This window comes from Chrysemys picta, chromosome 8, assembly GCF_011386835.1.
Source record: "Chrysemys picta bellii isolate R12L10 chromosome 8, ASM1138683v2, whole genome shotgun sequence".
Taxonomy (NCBI): domain Eukaryota; kingdom Metazoa; phylum Chordata; order Testudines; family Emydidae; genus Chrysemys; species Chrysemys picta.
In genome coordinates this window covers 38,549,271-38,567,057 of record NC_088798.1, presented here as the reverse complement: position 1 = coordinate 38,567,057, position 17,787 = coordinate 38,549,271, and the positions used below count along the sequence as shown (strand labels likewise).

The window sequence follows — 17,787 nt, the reverse complement described above, 5'->3', positions numbered from 1 at the left end:
AAATTCTGTATTGGCACAGGAGATGGACAAGATAATCTCATGGGTCTTTGCTATTGCTAATTTGTTAGTCTGTGGTAAGTTTAAACAGTGATGTGTCACATCTTGCAGACAGTTTGACCTATAAAAGTGCAGGAAATAAGCTGTTCCTGACAATGGACCCCTATACTGTGTGTGTCACAAACATCACTTTTCAAGTGAGAACAGGCATCCCAGAATGGATTTGAAGTTGACCTGAATTATAATTCATAAATTTACTTCTTGCTATGTGACCTTTTACAGTACTACGCAGAATAGGAATACAACTTGAATACCAGCTTATTGAGAACTCTACATTTCACAGTGACATGCTTGTCAGTATTTTAACATAAGGCTCCAACACCAAAAGCTTTTGATAAACCACAGGGACCAAGACTGCACATTCTTTCATAGAGGAGGGCTAGAAGGCCTATTAGCTTGTCTTCCTATTTAAACAAAAATGTCTTCCTCAGCCAGAGAGGAGGCAATACCGCTCAGCAAAACAACATATGAAACTGAACTTTGCTGGAAATATTTAGGACTTCCTGGTAAAAATATAACTCTATTGATAGCATAAAATAGTATTTAACTTGTGTCATTTGAAATTGGGAGTGGAGGTGAAGTGTCTGTAGAAGGACTGGGTGTATCTACCCTCTTGAGAGTCTGAAAATTCTTGTCATTTGGTGCAAATTAGTCCATTCTAAGGTTGGGTTTGGCTAATCAGTATGGCTGGATCAAACCAATGTTTAAACATGGTGCACACTGGACGAAGGAAACACCCTGCTAGAAAGCAATTTAGCAGAAGCCATCTTTAAACCACAGTTGCTTAACTCTGCTGGGAACCCAACGTAGACAGGACTTGAGAGATTGGACATTTCTAAAGGTTTGTAATTATGAGAACATAAGAATGGCCCTACTGGGTCAGACCAAAGGTCCATCTAGCCTAGTACCCTGTCTTCTGACAGTGGTCAGTGCCAGGTGCCCCAGAGGGAATGAACAGAACAGGCAATCATCAAGTGATCCATCCCCTGTCACTCATTCCCAGCTTCTGGTAAACAGAGGCTAGGGACGCCATTCCTGCCCATCCTGGCTAATAGCCATTGATGGCCCTATCCTCCATGAATTTATCTAGTTCTTTTTTGAACCCGGTTATGGTCTTGGCCTTCACAACATCCTCTGGCAAGGAGTTCCACAGGTTGACTGTGCACTGTGTGAAGAAATACTTCCTTTTATTTGTTTTAAACCTGCTGCCTATTAATTTCATTTGATGACCCCTAGTTCGTGTGTTATGAGAAGTAGTAAACAACACTTCCTTAACTACTTTCTGTACACCAGTCATGATTTTATAGACCTCAATCATATCTCCCCTTAGCCATCTCTTTTCCAAGCTGAAAAGTCCCAGTCTTATTAGTCTCTCCTCATACGGAAGCTGTTCCATACCCCAATAATTGTTTCCCTTTTCCGAACCTTTTCCCAATTCCAATATATCTTTTTTGAGATGGGGCAACCACATCTGCACACAGTATTCAAGATGTGGGCATACCATGGATTTATATAGAGGCAACATGATATTTTCTGTCCTATTATCTATCCCTTTCTTAATTATTCCCAGCATTCTGTTTGCTTTTTTGACTACCGTTGCACATTGAGTGGATGTTTTCAGAAAACTATCCACAATGACTCCAAGATCTCTTTCTTGAGTGGTAACAGCTAATTTAGACCCCATCGTTTTATATGTATAGTTGGGATTATGCTTTCCAATGTTCATTACTTTGCATTTACCAACATTAAAAGTCATCTGCCATTTTGTTGCCCAGTCACTCAATTTTGAGAGATCCTTTTGTAGCTCTTTGCAGTCTGTCTTGGTCTTAACTATCTTTAGTAATTTTGTATCATCTGCAAATTTTGCGACCTCACTGTTTGCCCCTTTTTCTAGATCATTTATGAATATGTTGAACAGACCCCTGGGGGACACCACTATTTACCTCTCTCCATTCTGAAAACTGACCATTTATACCTACCCTTTGGTTAAAATATAGGAAACAGTTACCAATCCATGAGAGCACCTTCCCTCTTATCCTGTGGCAGCTTATTTTGCGTAAGCGCCTTTGGTGAGGGACCTTGTCAAAGGCTTTCTGAAAATCTAAGTACACTATATCCACTGGATCCCCTTGGTCCACATGCTTGTTGACCCCCTCAAAGAATTCTAGTAGATTGGTGAGGCATGATTTCCCTTTACTAAAACCATGTTGACTCTTTCTCAACAAATTATGTTCATCTATATTGTTCTTTAGTATAGTTTCAACCAGTTTGCCCAGTACAGAAGTCAGGCTTACAGGCCTGTAATTGCTGGGATCACCTTTGGAGCCCTTTTAAAAAATTGGCATCACATTAGCTATCCTCCAGTAATTTGGTACAGAAGCTGATTTAATGATAGGTTACAGACTACAGTTAGTAGTTCTGCAATTTCACATTTGAGTTCCTTCAGAGATAGTGTGTGAAGCCTCCCCTTGACAGATAATAAATCTAGCTGTAGCAACACTTAACACAAACGGAACCATCTGCCCAACCTCAACTCTTACACAAGTAAGTGACTGAGAAATTAAGAGATTACAAAGGACGAATGGGAAAAAGATGATCCCACTATCTTCCCAGCACACGCGGTGAGACGGGAAAGCCTTACTGAAAAGCAAAAAAACCATCCCAGAAAAGAAACTGGAAGAAGAGTTTAAAGACAGAATCTCACCCCTGTGAGGAGACTTACATTTTCATTACTTGTATTTGTGAAATTGTCCTAACAAGGCTTTGAAACAGACAAGTAACTAGAGAGTTTTAGGCAACAATACATTTCACACCTTTGCCTGCTGCCTACCCAGACAGAATTTTCTGCAAAGCAGCACTACATTTATTAAAAGCCCAACCAGACTACCAATACAGCCATGTCAAGGAACCTGGTTACTATGTTGTTTCAGTTTGCAGTGTACAATGGAGCTTAAAAATGTTCTGTAATCAAGCTAATGCCTTACTCTCCATGTCCCTTTAGCATGGTCACTGAACTTAGGCTAAGAATATAGCTTAGTTATGGAACAGTGTTGAAACAGACCAGGGACAATATAAGCTCATCTACACTGCACTGCAGTCAGTGTGCCCTACTGTGTTGTGCTCTAACTGCCCCACATAGATCCTGCTGGCATGAACTAAAAATTATCCTGTTCCCACTAACATAATACGGTTGAAAATGGGACTACATCAAGGTGAGCTAGGTACCTTTTAGTTCGATCCAGCAGGGATTACATAGGGAATTTAAAGAGTGCAATATGTAAGAATGCTCTACAGTTCACAACCCTTTAGTCCGGACCATGGTGCCATGTAGACAAACCTTATGTTGAGATTGGGTTCCCTGACTCAAGACATATCTGTAGTGCAGAAAGTTGCATTGTGAAAGTCATCTTTGCAGCAGAAAGGGACAGCTATTATTTCAGGTAAATGAAAGTTCTGATTTGGCAGAAAGCCAACTGTGACAAAGTGGTTTTTTCCCCCACAATATTTTGTATGCATATTTTGCATGCCTCCCTTTCCCCAATGTACTGCAAGATTAACTAGGGGAAGGGGAAAAGGTGTTTTCTTTGCAAAAGAATCCAGAGGTCCAGATAGGTCCTGACAATTGCCTGGTGATTTGCTACCAAGTAACTGACAACCCTGGCCCTCTGCAGGAAGCCAGACGGTGGGGCCAGCTGGAGAACAAAGAGCAAGTCAGGAGGAGACCAGGTGACCATGTTTAGCCTGGGAAGAGGAACAAAAGACTAAGGAGGGGCCAAAGGGGGGGTAGCTACGTGTGGGCCATGGTCTGCTGGAAGCAGGGATGCTTCAGGACTGGGAGCTGAGAGAGCACGCCCTGGGCTCCAGTCAGACCCAGAGGGACTTGGCTGTTTCCTGTTCTCCATGCTAACCTAAGGGCTCCCTACGCTGTATTCCAGACGTTTAACAAATCCTTCTGTTTTACATCACTGTCTCAGAGTCACTCTAGTCTAAAGAGGTCAGGGTTCCATTGCTTCCTTTGGGTGCAAGTCTCCCCCTGGAGATCCAATTTGAGTGGACTCACTGAGGGGAGCTCACAGAATGAGGCAGGTGGACTGAAGGCTCAGAGGTGCGGTCCCAGGAGCGTGGTGAAGCCAAGTGGCTTACCCCAGTAAGGGGGAGTAACCCTCGAGGAGGGTTGACACACTGAAGGGGTTCCACCAGCCATGTGAGAGCACCACCGTATGTGTGGTTCCGTGAGACACCAGTATTAGTCAGCCTCTAAAAGTGAGAGAATCCAGAGTTTAGGGCCAATAATTTTCCATTGTTCAAAGAAAAAAATCCAGCTATAGAAAGGCTAAGCCTTGTAAGAAACCACATTTTTCCCTTTCACATCTGTAGATACTGGAAAGCATTGGGAACATGTTGACTTTATGCTTGTGTGAGTACAATTACTTCCGGGGCCAACCCATCAGGAATGAGGATAAATAATACTAGGAGGGTTAAAAGTAGAGTTTGGCCAAACATCACTAATATTTTGATATTTTCCACAGTTTTTTTAATTAGTCATGGTGGGGCTTGAAATTCTTGGACTTTTTTCTCGTGAGGTAGCTCATGCACTGGAACTTCCCTTTGCTATTATTAGTTCTTGATGGCTACAGACTGAGAAGGAAAACAAACAGCATGGAAGCCTCCTGGGTAACAACCCACAGTGTAGTCTTAAGCATTCTTCATAAGCACACTCTGCAAACTATGGAACTAACAGAAGATGCCATTTCCATAGTTACCATGTCTGGGAATAGAAAGAGTTGAGGCAACCACGTCACACTACTTGATAGTGTAAGGGAGCTGTAAAGCAGCACTCACTGAGAGATAGGGCCTGAACCTGCTGCCTGAAAAGAACAGTTCTATAAATGTCCAAATGTGTGTAGATAGCACAGAAGAAGCAAGCAGTGAAGCACATCACACTCTCAGATACAGAGGAAGTGAAAGGTGTTAAAAGGATCAAACAGAAAACAACGTATGAGATTGTATTTACCAGATCAAAACACCGTTTGCAGCTAATGAGATTTGGTCAATAATCCAAACGTACCAAAGATTCGCTAGATTAAACAGTGAGCTAGTTTCCTGCTTCACTGTCAAATACTGATTTAATTATTTGCAGATTTTCATTACACATTTCTAAAACACACCTGAGCTCATGCTGCATTACTGTTTATGGCATTGTCAATGCTGGTGCAGCTGCACCAATTCTTAGAAAAGTAGTGAGTTTTCTAGAGTAGACAGCCTTGGATAGCAAGAATTAAAACAAAAATATGCAGAACACTGCATAACCAGACACTGTATTTACACCATAAACAGGAAGTTAGATTAAGACTGTCAGCAATTTAAATACTAAATGAAACCTGTGACAGTCTGGTGGAGGCAAACAATCCCTGCTGAGTTTCAGGGACCAACTCTGGCCCTTTCTTCACATAAACCCTGGTCTTAAAAATCTAAATTCAGATTTCAAAATTATTTCCTTCCAGCAGCTAACCCTGTTCATTTGCAGAATCAACAAACTTACAACTGCACAAATATTTCTGTAATTTTTTACTTTTAAAGTTTTGAAAAAGACTGTTGATAACTAGATGATGAGTTTTACTTGTATAGCCAAGTACCACAATTAAGCTAATTAAATTTGGGAATACGTTTTTCCTTCTTGTGCTTATTCCACTTATTTTACAGCACCGTTAATATCCATTCAGCTTAGATTCCTTTTGTGGGGCAGGTTTTGGCTTTGTACTGAAAAAGCTGGAAACTCAGCCACTGTACAGCTGCCACAGTTCCGACCCCTAAGTATAGACAAGATCAAGCTGGAGTTTACACTGAGCTGATGAAGGTTTCCCCTGTACTTTTAAATGGGCCAACCTCAATTAGCTTAATCAATGCAACCCCCTGCTCATCTTTTTTTACACAATTCAGGGTAGTTCCAGTACAGCTATACCATTTGCTGGCTGGCCACCCCAATGGCTGAGTAGTTGGGGGCTATCAAGCTCTTTTGCCTCGTCTTCACTAGGAAAAATGAGTTTTTAACTCAAGTTAGCAGAAGTAATATGCTACTGCAGTAAAAATAATAAAATCCAAGTGTCAGATCCTATGTTTATCAAGACAATGGATGCAATTTAACAACTGCGGCCCATAACAAATAGTACTGCAAATATGCTGGTTTAGGATACTTGCTTCAGAATTTTCTTTCTGAACGTTAGTGAAAGCAGGTCTGGCAAGCAGCATTTGGGGCCATCTGCTCAAAACTCCATACTAAACATAATCTTGGGTTTAATAAAATAAGAAATTTGGTAATTTTTTTCTTGATTTTAATCATATAGTTAAACAATGTGATTAAATTTTTCCATTGTAATAACTGTTCAGTTATATATGTAAATTGGTTACTTTTTTCCAAACCTGAAGAAGAGTTCTGTAAAGCTCAAAAGCTCCTCTCTTTCACCAAGAGAAGCTAATCCAATAAAAGATCTCACCCACCCTGTCTCTCTTGTATATGTAACCTTCAATTTAAATGGGGTTTCATAAATCTACATTTATAACACTACTTCTTATATTACTACTTCTTCCTTGATAGCTCATTTGTACCATTTCATGACCAAGTAGTTTCAGTTCTTACCTAAAAAAAGAGTGGGGTGGAGGGAGGAGGGGAAAAAAATGAAAGTGTAATCCACTGGAAATAACTTCTCTGGTAAATTAAATGTTTGTACCCATTTAGTCACTGCAATTAAATACCTCATTTCTTTGACTGCTTAATATGCTGTCCATGTGCTTTCCCAGTATCGTATTTAGTATATGGTATCTTGCTGTAGTCACTGTAGCTTCAAAAGTGGTTTCTATGAGACCTCTTCCTTTATGCTATTGTCATATTTTTCTTTTGATGATTAATTCTATACAGCTGCTTGACCACACTGTTTAGTATTAAAATTGCTTCAACATTTTGGAATATTTGTTGCCTGAGACTACAAAATACCAGGTTTTATATTTCCATATTTAAAGTACGGTAGTTAAGGACCTGCACAATAATTTGTGGCTTCTGAAACCCATTAAATTTAAGTGGACCCATGCAAGAAAACCAGAAGATAGTTTGAATACCAGGAAACTTAAGAGATTCTGAAATCGTTCTCAAGCTTGAACATTATAGTTAGGGTACTTGCTACACATTTAAAAACAAGACAATTTTAATCTAGACATTTTCTGTTTAATCTTGTGAACAAATGCTGTCGGGGGTGGGGGGAGCAGAAAAAAGTTAAATCTTTATATTCCATTAAATAGTAAGATCAGCAGAATTAACCCTCAGTTCATGAGCAGCATGTACTGCAAAGATCACTGCATGGTCCCTTGGATCCGCCAGCAGACAATTCGTGAGCAGACAATTCAGATTCACAAACATCTCACTCTCTTTTGAGGGAAACCCACTATCTTGGCAGCACAATAAGTGTGCTCTAAGCTCCCAGACCTACCTCGATATTATACAATCATTAACTACATGAGAGAGGGAGTACAACAGTTTTGACAACACCATTTGACAACTTGGCAAATCTCATGAGATAGGCAAAAGATCAGAGTGGCCCAAGAATAAGATGGATATGGATCTGTCCACCTTACAGAATGAGCTATGTTTTTCATATTAAAATTTAATGTGATCTCCACAATCCCCATGAAATTGGCTTCAAACAGTTTGGCCACTCACATGAAAGGAGCTAAACCATGTTAAACTATTTAAAAAAAATGTGTACTGGAATCTATGCAATCAGGTAATACATGCACAAAAACAGTCTAGGGAGAATCTGTATTTCAGTATTCTAATGAGTTTTAGAACATTCCCAAAGCTGTGTCATGGGGTCCCCATTATGATCAGGAATTCCTAAGAATGAGAAGTGGTTCCTGATGTCAAATCAGATCAGCTACTTACAGCATCTTTACTCAAAACTGGTCTTCTGTGAAGCAGAGGATTGAGAAAAACTGCAGAATGTAGACATCTTCCTGACTGGATATGCACTCCCCCCATTGGCAAGGCACCAAAAAAAAAAAGCATCAATGGAGAGTGGGCAACTTTTGTTGACAAATAAGAGTAGTACAATGAAATTTACAGGGTGGTCAATTTTATCCTTGCAGCCAACAGTTGTACAGCAAGAGAGAAAGAAGTCTCTCTCCTTCCACCTTCTTCCCCCAAGCCTCTGCTTCTCCAGGTTTCAGAGCAACACTGAAAGTTGGGCTATATCTTCACTCCCACAAAATGCAAAACAAAAACTAGCATTAGTTATCTCACAGAAAAATCCTAATGGAGACAAGACACTGGTAGTTTTTATCCCTATGTAGTTAGGTGAGGTCAACATTACTCCCCCCCTACACACACACTTGTGGGGGACCTCTCCTAGCTACATGGGATAAAAATCACGAGCATTTCAACTCCACTAGGATTCTAAAGTGAGATAACTAATTCTACAGTGAGGTAACTAACGTGATTAGTTATTAGTGATTTTGCTGTCAAAACACACCTTTTTGGGGGTGAAGAATCTTAGGCTTGGTCTTTAAGGTAGACAACTGTACTTACTTCTACAATAAAATTAACCCCTCAAGTTAGCCTATCTCAAGTGAGAGCAACTACACAGAAATAACATCCTACCTGCACCGAGTGATTGTGTTGGCAGTTGCCTCACACTATAACCAACCAACTCGAGTTGTGAGCACTACCACACTTGAATTAAGAGCTTGTGCGTATGACTCAAATTAGGAGCAACACTCAAGTTATCGAACGCTAGTTAACTCTGCAATGAAGACAAGCTTAATTTCACTGCAGCTCATGATTTTCTTGAATCTTTCACTGCGCCGTTCTGGAAAGCTGTGAGCAGAGCAGAGGTATGTAGGTCATTAATAGAAAGGGAACAAGAGATTTGCTCCAAAAGCTACATAAATGAGAGAAAAAAACAGCGGAGTGCTGCGAAATATTGGGACAAACTGTGTCCCGACCAAACATCGGTCGGGACGCAAGACAAATGTCTAAATATCGGGACATCTGGTCACCCTACCAGGATTCCCTAACATTAAGTGAAAATTCTAAATTGAAGTGGACATTTAATCCAAATCAGTTGCTCATACACAGAGGAAATGCATCAACCAGTAGCAGGGAGATTAACATCTCGTTTGAAAAGGGTAGCGTCTTTGAGCATACTGTTTCTTTTCCGTCTACAATTTGTTTAAATTAACCCACTGCTATATTGTCTGAACAGATTAGCACATCTGCCATTCTCTTCATAGGAACAGGCTGTCCTAATTTTCAGAATGAATGGGTATCGTACAGTACATCTAGACTCCTTTCTGGTTTTGGCGAACATAACTGCACTAAGAGGTAGGGCGGGTAAGAGATAAACAATTTACATAAGCCAAAACAGCAAACAAAGACCAAATATTCCAGCAACAGATGCAACTTCTAACCCAATCCCTAAAACAGTTTCACTTCAACTGTATATATGCGATTAACTCTCACCCTACGGACATAAGAATGAAAGAAAAGAAAAAACATTAACTAAAACTGATTGCCATGAAGAATCAAAATGTGATAATCATCATTTATGTTGTTGTAGGTTCTTTACAAGGTTTGACCATTCCTTTCTCACATCTGACTTAGCTTTCACTTTGATTCTTGAACAGTTCCCTGCTAAAAAGCAGCAGACTATAAAAAGACATTTCCCTACTCAAAGCCCCTCACTATATATTCTTAAAGAGCACCACATTGCTATCACTTTTTTCAACATCACTTGAAGCAGTTAATACAAAGACAGGAAATCAAAACCAGCGTTTTAACAGTGAAAGTGCACAAGATAGGCAAACTCTTCACTTTACAATTCACACCTTTTTCTGACACTTCCACCCTCTGCAAACTGTGTATTCCTGTGCAAACTTTTTAGTTTAAACTCTACTTGTTATTAGAAGCTTTGTTATTCCTCTATTTTGAATGCCCTTCTAGAGTAAGCACTTTTATACATTACTTTAAAACCACATGAAAATGTGCAGTGCAATATATTGCCACAATGTGGAAGTTGTCAGGTTGTTACACAATAAAGCTCCATTATATTGCTCAGATGTTCATGGCATTACACTGGCATTAAGCCAAAGCAACATGACAGTGCAATTTGATGTCAACTGTGCTTCAAAATAAAATGATTTGGGGAACCACTTTTTAAAAAAGGAGTTCCCATGTTTCCCAATTTTCTTGTTCTTCCAATCTAACATCCAACATAAATTGTGTGGTAATCTACAACACTGCATCAAAATAGTTATAAAAAGTTTTATATGGTCAAGCAACAAGTTTTGTGGTCTCAATGGCTCTGTCTTGAGGGGCAAAAAGAGTGTATTGTTCAATTGGATTAGCTAAAGCTGATGGAAAAACCTCAATAAATATGCATGCTAACACATCTGAAGTCACGCTGCAAGCTAGGTTTGATCGAGGGCTCCCCAATAAGCTACAACATGGTCTGTTAATATAGTGGCAAAAACATACATTTTATAGGGGCTTTTCAACAGTATTAGGCTAACTTGCTTGACTGAGCTAACATGATTGAAACAACGCCCCTTTTGCCCACCATAACATACCTTATGTGCATATACATCCAAAAGATTTAAATTTGTAATGCTGAAAAAAGAAGTTTATCCCCACTATCATGGACAGTGGGAATCTAAGTTTGGGTTACACGATGAAGGGGATTTCAGGATCATACCTCATGTAGCAAATCAGTTTAATATGTTATTGCTGCATGTGCTGCGCTGTCATCTGATTTACAAATCCCATTTCAAGTGTTCAGTCTTAAAATGGTAATTTGCATATGAGCACAGTGATGGGGGCCAGACCATTCAGGGCTCAAATATAGGTTGTGCCTCATAATTAAGGCATACTCCCTCTCTCCCCTCCCCCCCATTTCCTTGGAATTTGTCAGTTCATTCTAAAATAAAATAAAAAAAAAATAGGTGAAAATAAGTGAAAACCAAAATAGAAGGGCAGTGGGTGGAGGAGAGGGCTGCTCGGCATTCACAACATAGTGGTCAGGTGGTCTCGGCTGCCGGGGTCTTGCTCCCTGTCCCTCTCACTCCGTGCTGCTCAAAGAAAGCGGACAGAGCCACACTGAAGGGCCAGGAGGGGTGCACCCCACGAGTATGAACCCATCCCCACTGGAAAGAGCACTTCCTACTCTGGCCCTTCAGGATGGAGCCATCCGGTTCCCCTGCCACTTTGAAGGGCCAGGAGCTAGTACTCACTGGGTGCAGCCTTCTGCTCTGCTTCAGTCCCATTTGCTTCCTCCACAAAGAGGTCCCCCCAAAAAACAAAGTTTGAGGGGGAGGGGTCTGTTTGAAAGTCACTAAAACCTGAATACCAGCTTTTTAAAAACCCAGGATTTTTTTGGAGAAATATCAGTAAATACAGAAAACAAAGTGCCTTACTCATAATACAATGATACTAAATGATACACTAAATTAGGTTTTTTGGGGTTTTTTTTGTTTTTAAACTAATTTACTCAGTGAGACTAGCAAGTATAGGTAAAGGTAGAACTCCAACTGGAGTAAAGATAAGTAGATGCAGTTATTGGCTCACACTATTAAAACTCACAATGAAGAAGTGACCCTTAAATGACCCAAAGGTGATCTAAACTAACCAGCAGTAACACAAGCACTCTCATCCAGTTCTTCTTAACTGGAACAGAAATGTTTTCACAGTGCTCCTGTAACCCATACACTTTACACTGCAGCATTTGACTTTGTTTCTCTAGCGGAGGGGGAGAGAAGCAGGGGAAGAGACACTGATCTTAGCTAGTTACTCTGTCTCCATGCATGCGTAGAGAGCGGGGCAGGCGTAATTCAGTTAGAAAGACCCAGAAACTAACAGAACAGGATGTTGTAGCCACCAGCCATGCTCAGCAGCTTTTCTGAGGCTGTATAAAAAATGCTCATAGTGGCAACCCACCCAACTGATCAGAGAGCAAGGGGGGAGAGGTCAAAAAATAGAGTTAAAAACAGTCCTGTGGACTCAGCAGAAGATCGACATGGGATCAAATGATGTGTTGTTACCTATGTGGGCTGGGTCCAATACCAGCACCACTGATACAGGCTGCAGATGTTTGCTCACCAGCATTGGAGAGGATCAACCAGCTATTAACCCGAGGGCAGTAATGCTGCTAGCTATGGGAAGCCCCAGCTGTTTGTTTGCTGACAGGGTTTTGAAATGTTTGAAAGGACTGAAAGGCTGCTATTTCTCAAGCTTTGAAGAGCCAAGCAGCACACGTTGCATACATACACACAGGCTAGAACACTTTTTGGTAGCAACGCAAATAATGTAGCTGATTTCCATCTTGTCCTTTAAAACTTTTCATTTAAATATTTAATTGGCCAGCTTCTTTTTTCTTCTCTTTGCTCTGATGTCTCAGTCTAGCCCAGTTAGGCCAACAAGCTGCATCCACTTACCTACAGTATGTCTACACAACTGAGACTATACCAGCATAACTATGTCTGCATAGCCCTGTAGCTTAGACACAGCCTCCAGTAACCAGCGTTTTTTCTCACCACCTGCCTGAAGAGAGCTAGCCCTCTTCTGTCAATACAGCTGTGTCTACGCTGGAGTTCATGTCGGCATACCTACACTGGTGAAAGGTGTGGTCTTCTCACACCCCTGACTGACGTAGCTATGCTAACACAGCTGCACCTACACTGGGGGTTACGTCAATAGAAGAGGGCTTCTGTCACTATAGCTAACTCCGTCCAGGGAGATGGTGTTCCTATATAACCATCTGTCAGCGTATGCTGTGTCCATGGCTATGTCTACGCTGCAGATGCTACAATGATGCTGCAGTGCCAGTAGCATAGACGCAGCAATGGAAGGTGTGTCCCCTCCACCCCCCATTACTGTAGCTAAACCACCTCTTTGAGAAGTGGTAGCTAGGTTAACTGAAGAATTCTTCTGTCAACTTAGGTGCATCTACACCTGGGGGTAGGTCATCTTAACTATGTCACTCGGGGGCATGAATTTTTAACACCCCTGAGCAATGTAGCTAGGTTGATTTAAATTTTAGGTATAGGCCAAGCCTACGCTATAGGGCTATACCAGAATAGGTATACCAGTATAGTGTCCATAGTGGAGACATAACACACCGTACTAGATCAGAGGTGGCCAAACTTACTGACTCTCCAAGCCACATACGACAATCTTGAGAAGTTTGAGTCAGGGCACACCTGCCAAAGCCCTGAGCCCTGGCTGGTGCACCCTGAAGGGCTAAAGCCCTGAGACCCTCCTCCCCGCTGGACAGAAGACCCTACCCTCACCACCCCACTGCAAGGCAGAGATCCTGAGCTCCCTCCCTCCACCCACCCAACCCCCCCAGTCTGGTAGGTGGAGAATGGGGGGCTTGCAAGCTTTAATGATAAAAGAGCCACATGTGGCTTGCGAGCCACAGTTTGGCCACCCCGTACTAGATGCTGAACACCTAGTTAGACGTGGTTAAGGTTATGATTTAGTCATGGATTCCATGACTTTACCAGACCTCTGTGACTTCTTTGGCTTCAGCTGTCAGTGGCTGAAGCCAGGGCCAGAGGTGGAACTCTACACTCCCACCCTGTGACAGGGGCAGGAGCTGTGGCTGTGCCCCCTACCCCCTGGCTGCAGCTGGCATTGGAACTGGGACTGCGTGCCCCTGTCCCGCAGCTGCGGCCAGCTCTGGAGCAGGGGCTGTGCGCCCCCACATGGCAGCGGCTCAGCATGTCCCTTCCCACATACACACACCATGGGACTCCAGCTGTCATTACTTCTGCCCTATCTAACCCAGTCTCCTGGTTATTTTTAGTAAAAGTCATGGGCTCCTGTGAATTTTTGTTTATTGCCTGTGACCTTTTAGTAAAAGTCATGAAATCTTAACCTTAGACATGGTCCCTGCCCCAAAAGAGCTTAAAGTCATTTGAAACCAGATGCAAACGTGTGAAACAAAATGAAACAAAAAGATTATGCAGTTACATAGAAGGGAGAAAGTAAAGCTGACCTTTCTCACATAAAAAAAAATAAATCAGATCCATTATTCTTTACTTCACACAACTTAGCTATCATTGAATGGCTGATTTCTTGTAGTCATGATTGCAGAAGTGAGTCTTGAGGAGAAGCGAATGGCCTCACAGATTAATTCAGGAAAAGAACATCACTGACCGGGTCCCCAGCAAAAGCACCAGCGGCTCTGTTTCCAACTTCGGATTTATCATTATATGAAAAGACATTTAATCTGCCCCTGCTGCGGCAGGCTAGGCAGGCTAAGACTGAAACACAAGCTGTTTTTTACCAAGGACATGCCCAACCTGGGCAGTGCAAAGACCCCAGAATGATCCTGGGAGAATTTACGCAGTATCCTGGGCAAGCAAAGTAATATTTAAAGGAGCCTCTGATGAAGACCAACATAACCCTGCCAACTGCTCCATTTTTTAATGTCTAAGCATTATGTCACCTTGAACAGATCTCTAGCCCTTTCATCACATGCTACAACAGTCTGGAAATTCTCTTATCTAAATATGATACGCTATTCCTATGTCCACAACATAAAGTGATATAACCTCTACTAAAATAGCAGCAAACATCTTCCAATGTCCAAACAATGTTATTTATTGTCCCCTCATTCCCACTCCACTTAAATGGTGTTTTTTGCTTTGCTTAGCACCTTGCACAAAAGTTAAGCCCATGCATTAGTCTCCACAGGATTGGACCCTAAAAACACAGAATACTAATCTATAAAAATCACAGCATTCCACTAAGCTACTACCACTTTAGCTGTATCTTTTTTCTATTGGTCACCTTGAATTTTCTTAGTTATATTATATTTTAGCAGTTTCATTTGTACAATTGCTTAGTTAAACATATCAAATAATTTAGCTAGTGTTGATAAAAGGAGAAAATAGTAAGTATACTGTTATAATGCCTGTGTATTGCACGGGTATTAATAAATGCAGTCAAAATATAACAGTTTATTAAAATGTATTATAATAAATTGTTCTAGGCATCCCTGAAGAGTTAATGCTTAAAACATACTATCCATAATTCTAGAAGATAGCAAAGGAGAGTCACATCAGACTGCCTCCAAATACTGCCATGTATTACCATATATGGTAATAGTACCCAAGTACAGCTGCAGCCATTCAACTACTGGATAATACCTGCCTGTTAAACAGTAGCAATGCTGTTACAGTAGTTGTCTGAAGCGGAAATACTCTACCCTCTACCATCATTGAAGAAATTACCAGAAGAGCATCACTGAAAATTGGTTTCAATGAACTTCTATTTACAATAATTTCAGTAAACAGCAATAATGGGGAAATATATGGCACTTCACCATCTTCTACTACTGCATGCCTCAACATGAGAACCACTTTTTAAATAACCCAGCATGTGCTATTTAAAAGCGTATCCACAAAGCCTCAGAATATAAATACAAAGGCTCAAGCAACATTCTCTGATGAGTGTGGAAGTTTAATTCAGCAAGGATCAGGTCACATCTTGTACCAGCAAGCTGGACCCCACTACACTGAGCTATTCTGCTCCATTTACTAGTGCAGTACATCAGCTTATATTAGCGTGTACTACACAAATGGAGAGAAGTGTTTTACAACATGGATCAGAACAAAATATTTGTAGTGCTAGGACAATAAAACAAAGATATGCAGATGGCGATTGCTGAAAAAGATCAAGATGATTCAAGCAAGAAAAAACAGAACAGGTACAAAGAATGGAAAGAAACAGCAAAGAGAGGAAACTGTTTATTTTTAGAGCAAAAGAGTCAACACTGTCAAGAATCAACATTGTAATTTTGTTTTTAAAACAGACCTACCCCTGTTTTTAGGCTTGTGATTACAAACAACATAACACAGGTCACTGAATGTTTTACTATTTAGTCATTTGTATCAACACTTACCTTATTCCTATAAGTAGAGCTATGAGCATTGAACAGATAGGATCTGCTATCATTAGACCATAGTTCTGCATCAGTATAGCTGATATGATTACACCAACACTTCCAAGAGTGTCTGCGACAATGTGTAAAAATACACCTACAAAAGAGCATTAAAAAAAAAAATCAACACTTAAAAATGAAAGGCCCTTAAAAAAGTTGGTGGAAACATTTTGATGAGAACTCTTAAAATCAGACAACAAAATGAACTGTGCTAGCAAATTTGGTGTTGATTTAAAGGGCTTCCTGTAAGTCAGCACAGGATTAGGACCTATATCTTGAAGAGTTGCTAAGGCATTCAGAGAAACTCTTTTTTAAATGTGGCCATGCTATGGAATATTCTTGACTACCACCATCAACTGAACTGGTGACTAAATGTCAGAATAGATTTAACCAGTTAGAAGTCCTTCATCCAATGGCTAGGCCATAATACAGCAGATGAGTCAAATCTTTACCCCCGGTGTTCCATAAGCAACATTTCTACTAGAAGAGATAAAAAAAAAAAGTTTTGCCAGCAGGAGCTCTGCGAGATATTTGTATTTTACAAGTTACATATTCACTGTCAATTCAAATTAAAAAGATTTCTTGCATTAATAAGTTATGATTTTATGTGGGAAAATATAGCTTTAGATTAAAACAGTGAGAGCCAACTCTTTGTAACTAGCCAAAGATAAGCCTGTGGAGCTCTCTGCTGGCAATTACTGGTACAGTCACAGATCATCAACTGCTGTTAAAATAAGTAATTGTTCACAGCTTTAAGTATTTCACCCACAAACCCATAAATATCTAGCCAGATTAAAAAAATAAAAATATTTGTATTTGATTAAGAAAAACATTTTCAGCAGAATTAAAATTAATTCAAGCTAGTTTTTAAATTGTTTGCATAAGGAAATAAACACAAAACACACAGCAACTTCAATATCTTTACTGGGAGTTTCAATTAAAATTTTTCTGCCAAAATAAGAAAGGTAAGATAATTGCATTAGTGTTCATTTCACAATGCATTGTTTGCATAACAAGCAGGAAGATGGTTTCTGAGGTATGTAAAATATTTTAAATAATCATCCAGTATCACTAAGTTTTATTCATTAAGATAAAACAGGTAAGAAAACCTTGAATAATCAGTCTTGTTAAACTCACATTTTATTCTACTAATTAATATCCTATGTTAAGACCAGGAGGCCAGAAATTTGCCTTAAAGAATTGTTTTTAAAATCTTGTTATACATTTGCTTCTGAAAGACAGCCATTCACAAACACTTTAATGTGCCTGTGGGGAGAGAGAGAAATTTAAAGTAATACGTATGGTGGAAGAGATCAGATAAGACTATTGTCGTGCACGTGATATATTGGACAACTATAGGATAACCCTGAGCCACAAAAGTATCCGATAAGAGACACCACAAGTATACATTGCTTTATGTCAAGTACAACGCAAGGAAATAAAGTTATATGTCACATGCTGGCTTCAGTGGGGTTGGTCAGGCCAATGGTGATTAAATAACCAATTTTAAAGTAATGATTTCTCTTATTATTCTTGTTTAAGCTGCCCACATGCAATCAGCGGCATCTAATTTCCCCCCTCACCCTTCCATTTATTTGGAGACGGAGGAACACAACACCTTCCTGCACAGATGCTAAGACTGCAAGATGCCCATGGGGATATGGGTATAGAGATGTTCTCTACCAGCCCCAATCCCTATCCCCAATATTACATTATAAGAAAAGAATTGATCCAGGTGTCC

At 40.4% G+C, this 17,787-nt stretch overlaps 1 protein-coding gene across 3 annotated transcripts in view; it reads right to left on the bottom strand.

Annotated features, from left to right (window-relative positions):
• Positions 1-17,787, bottom strand: part of SLC30A7 (solute carrier family 30 member 7) — a 51,539-nt gene that overhangs the window by 8,920 nt on the left and 24,832 nt on the right. For all 3 annotated transcript variants that reach the window (XM_005300893.4, XM_065554286.1, XM_065554285.1), the window contains one exon: positions 16,008-16,143. In XM_005300893.4, the coding sequence (XP_005300950.1) occupies positions 16,008-16,143 (136 nt within the window). The remainder of the gene's footprint in view (positions 1-16,007; positions 16,144-17,787) is intronic.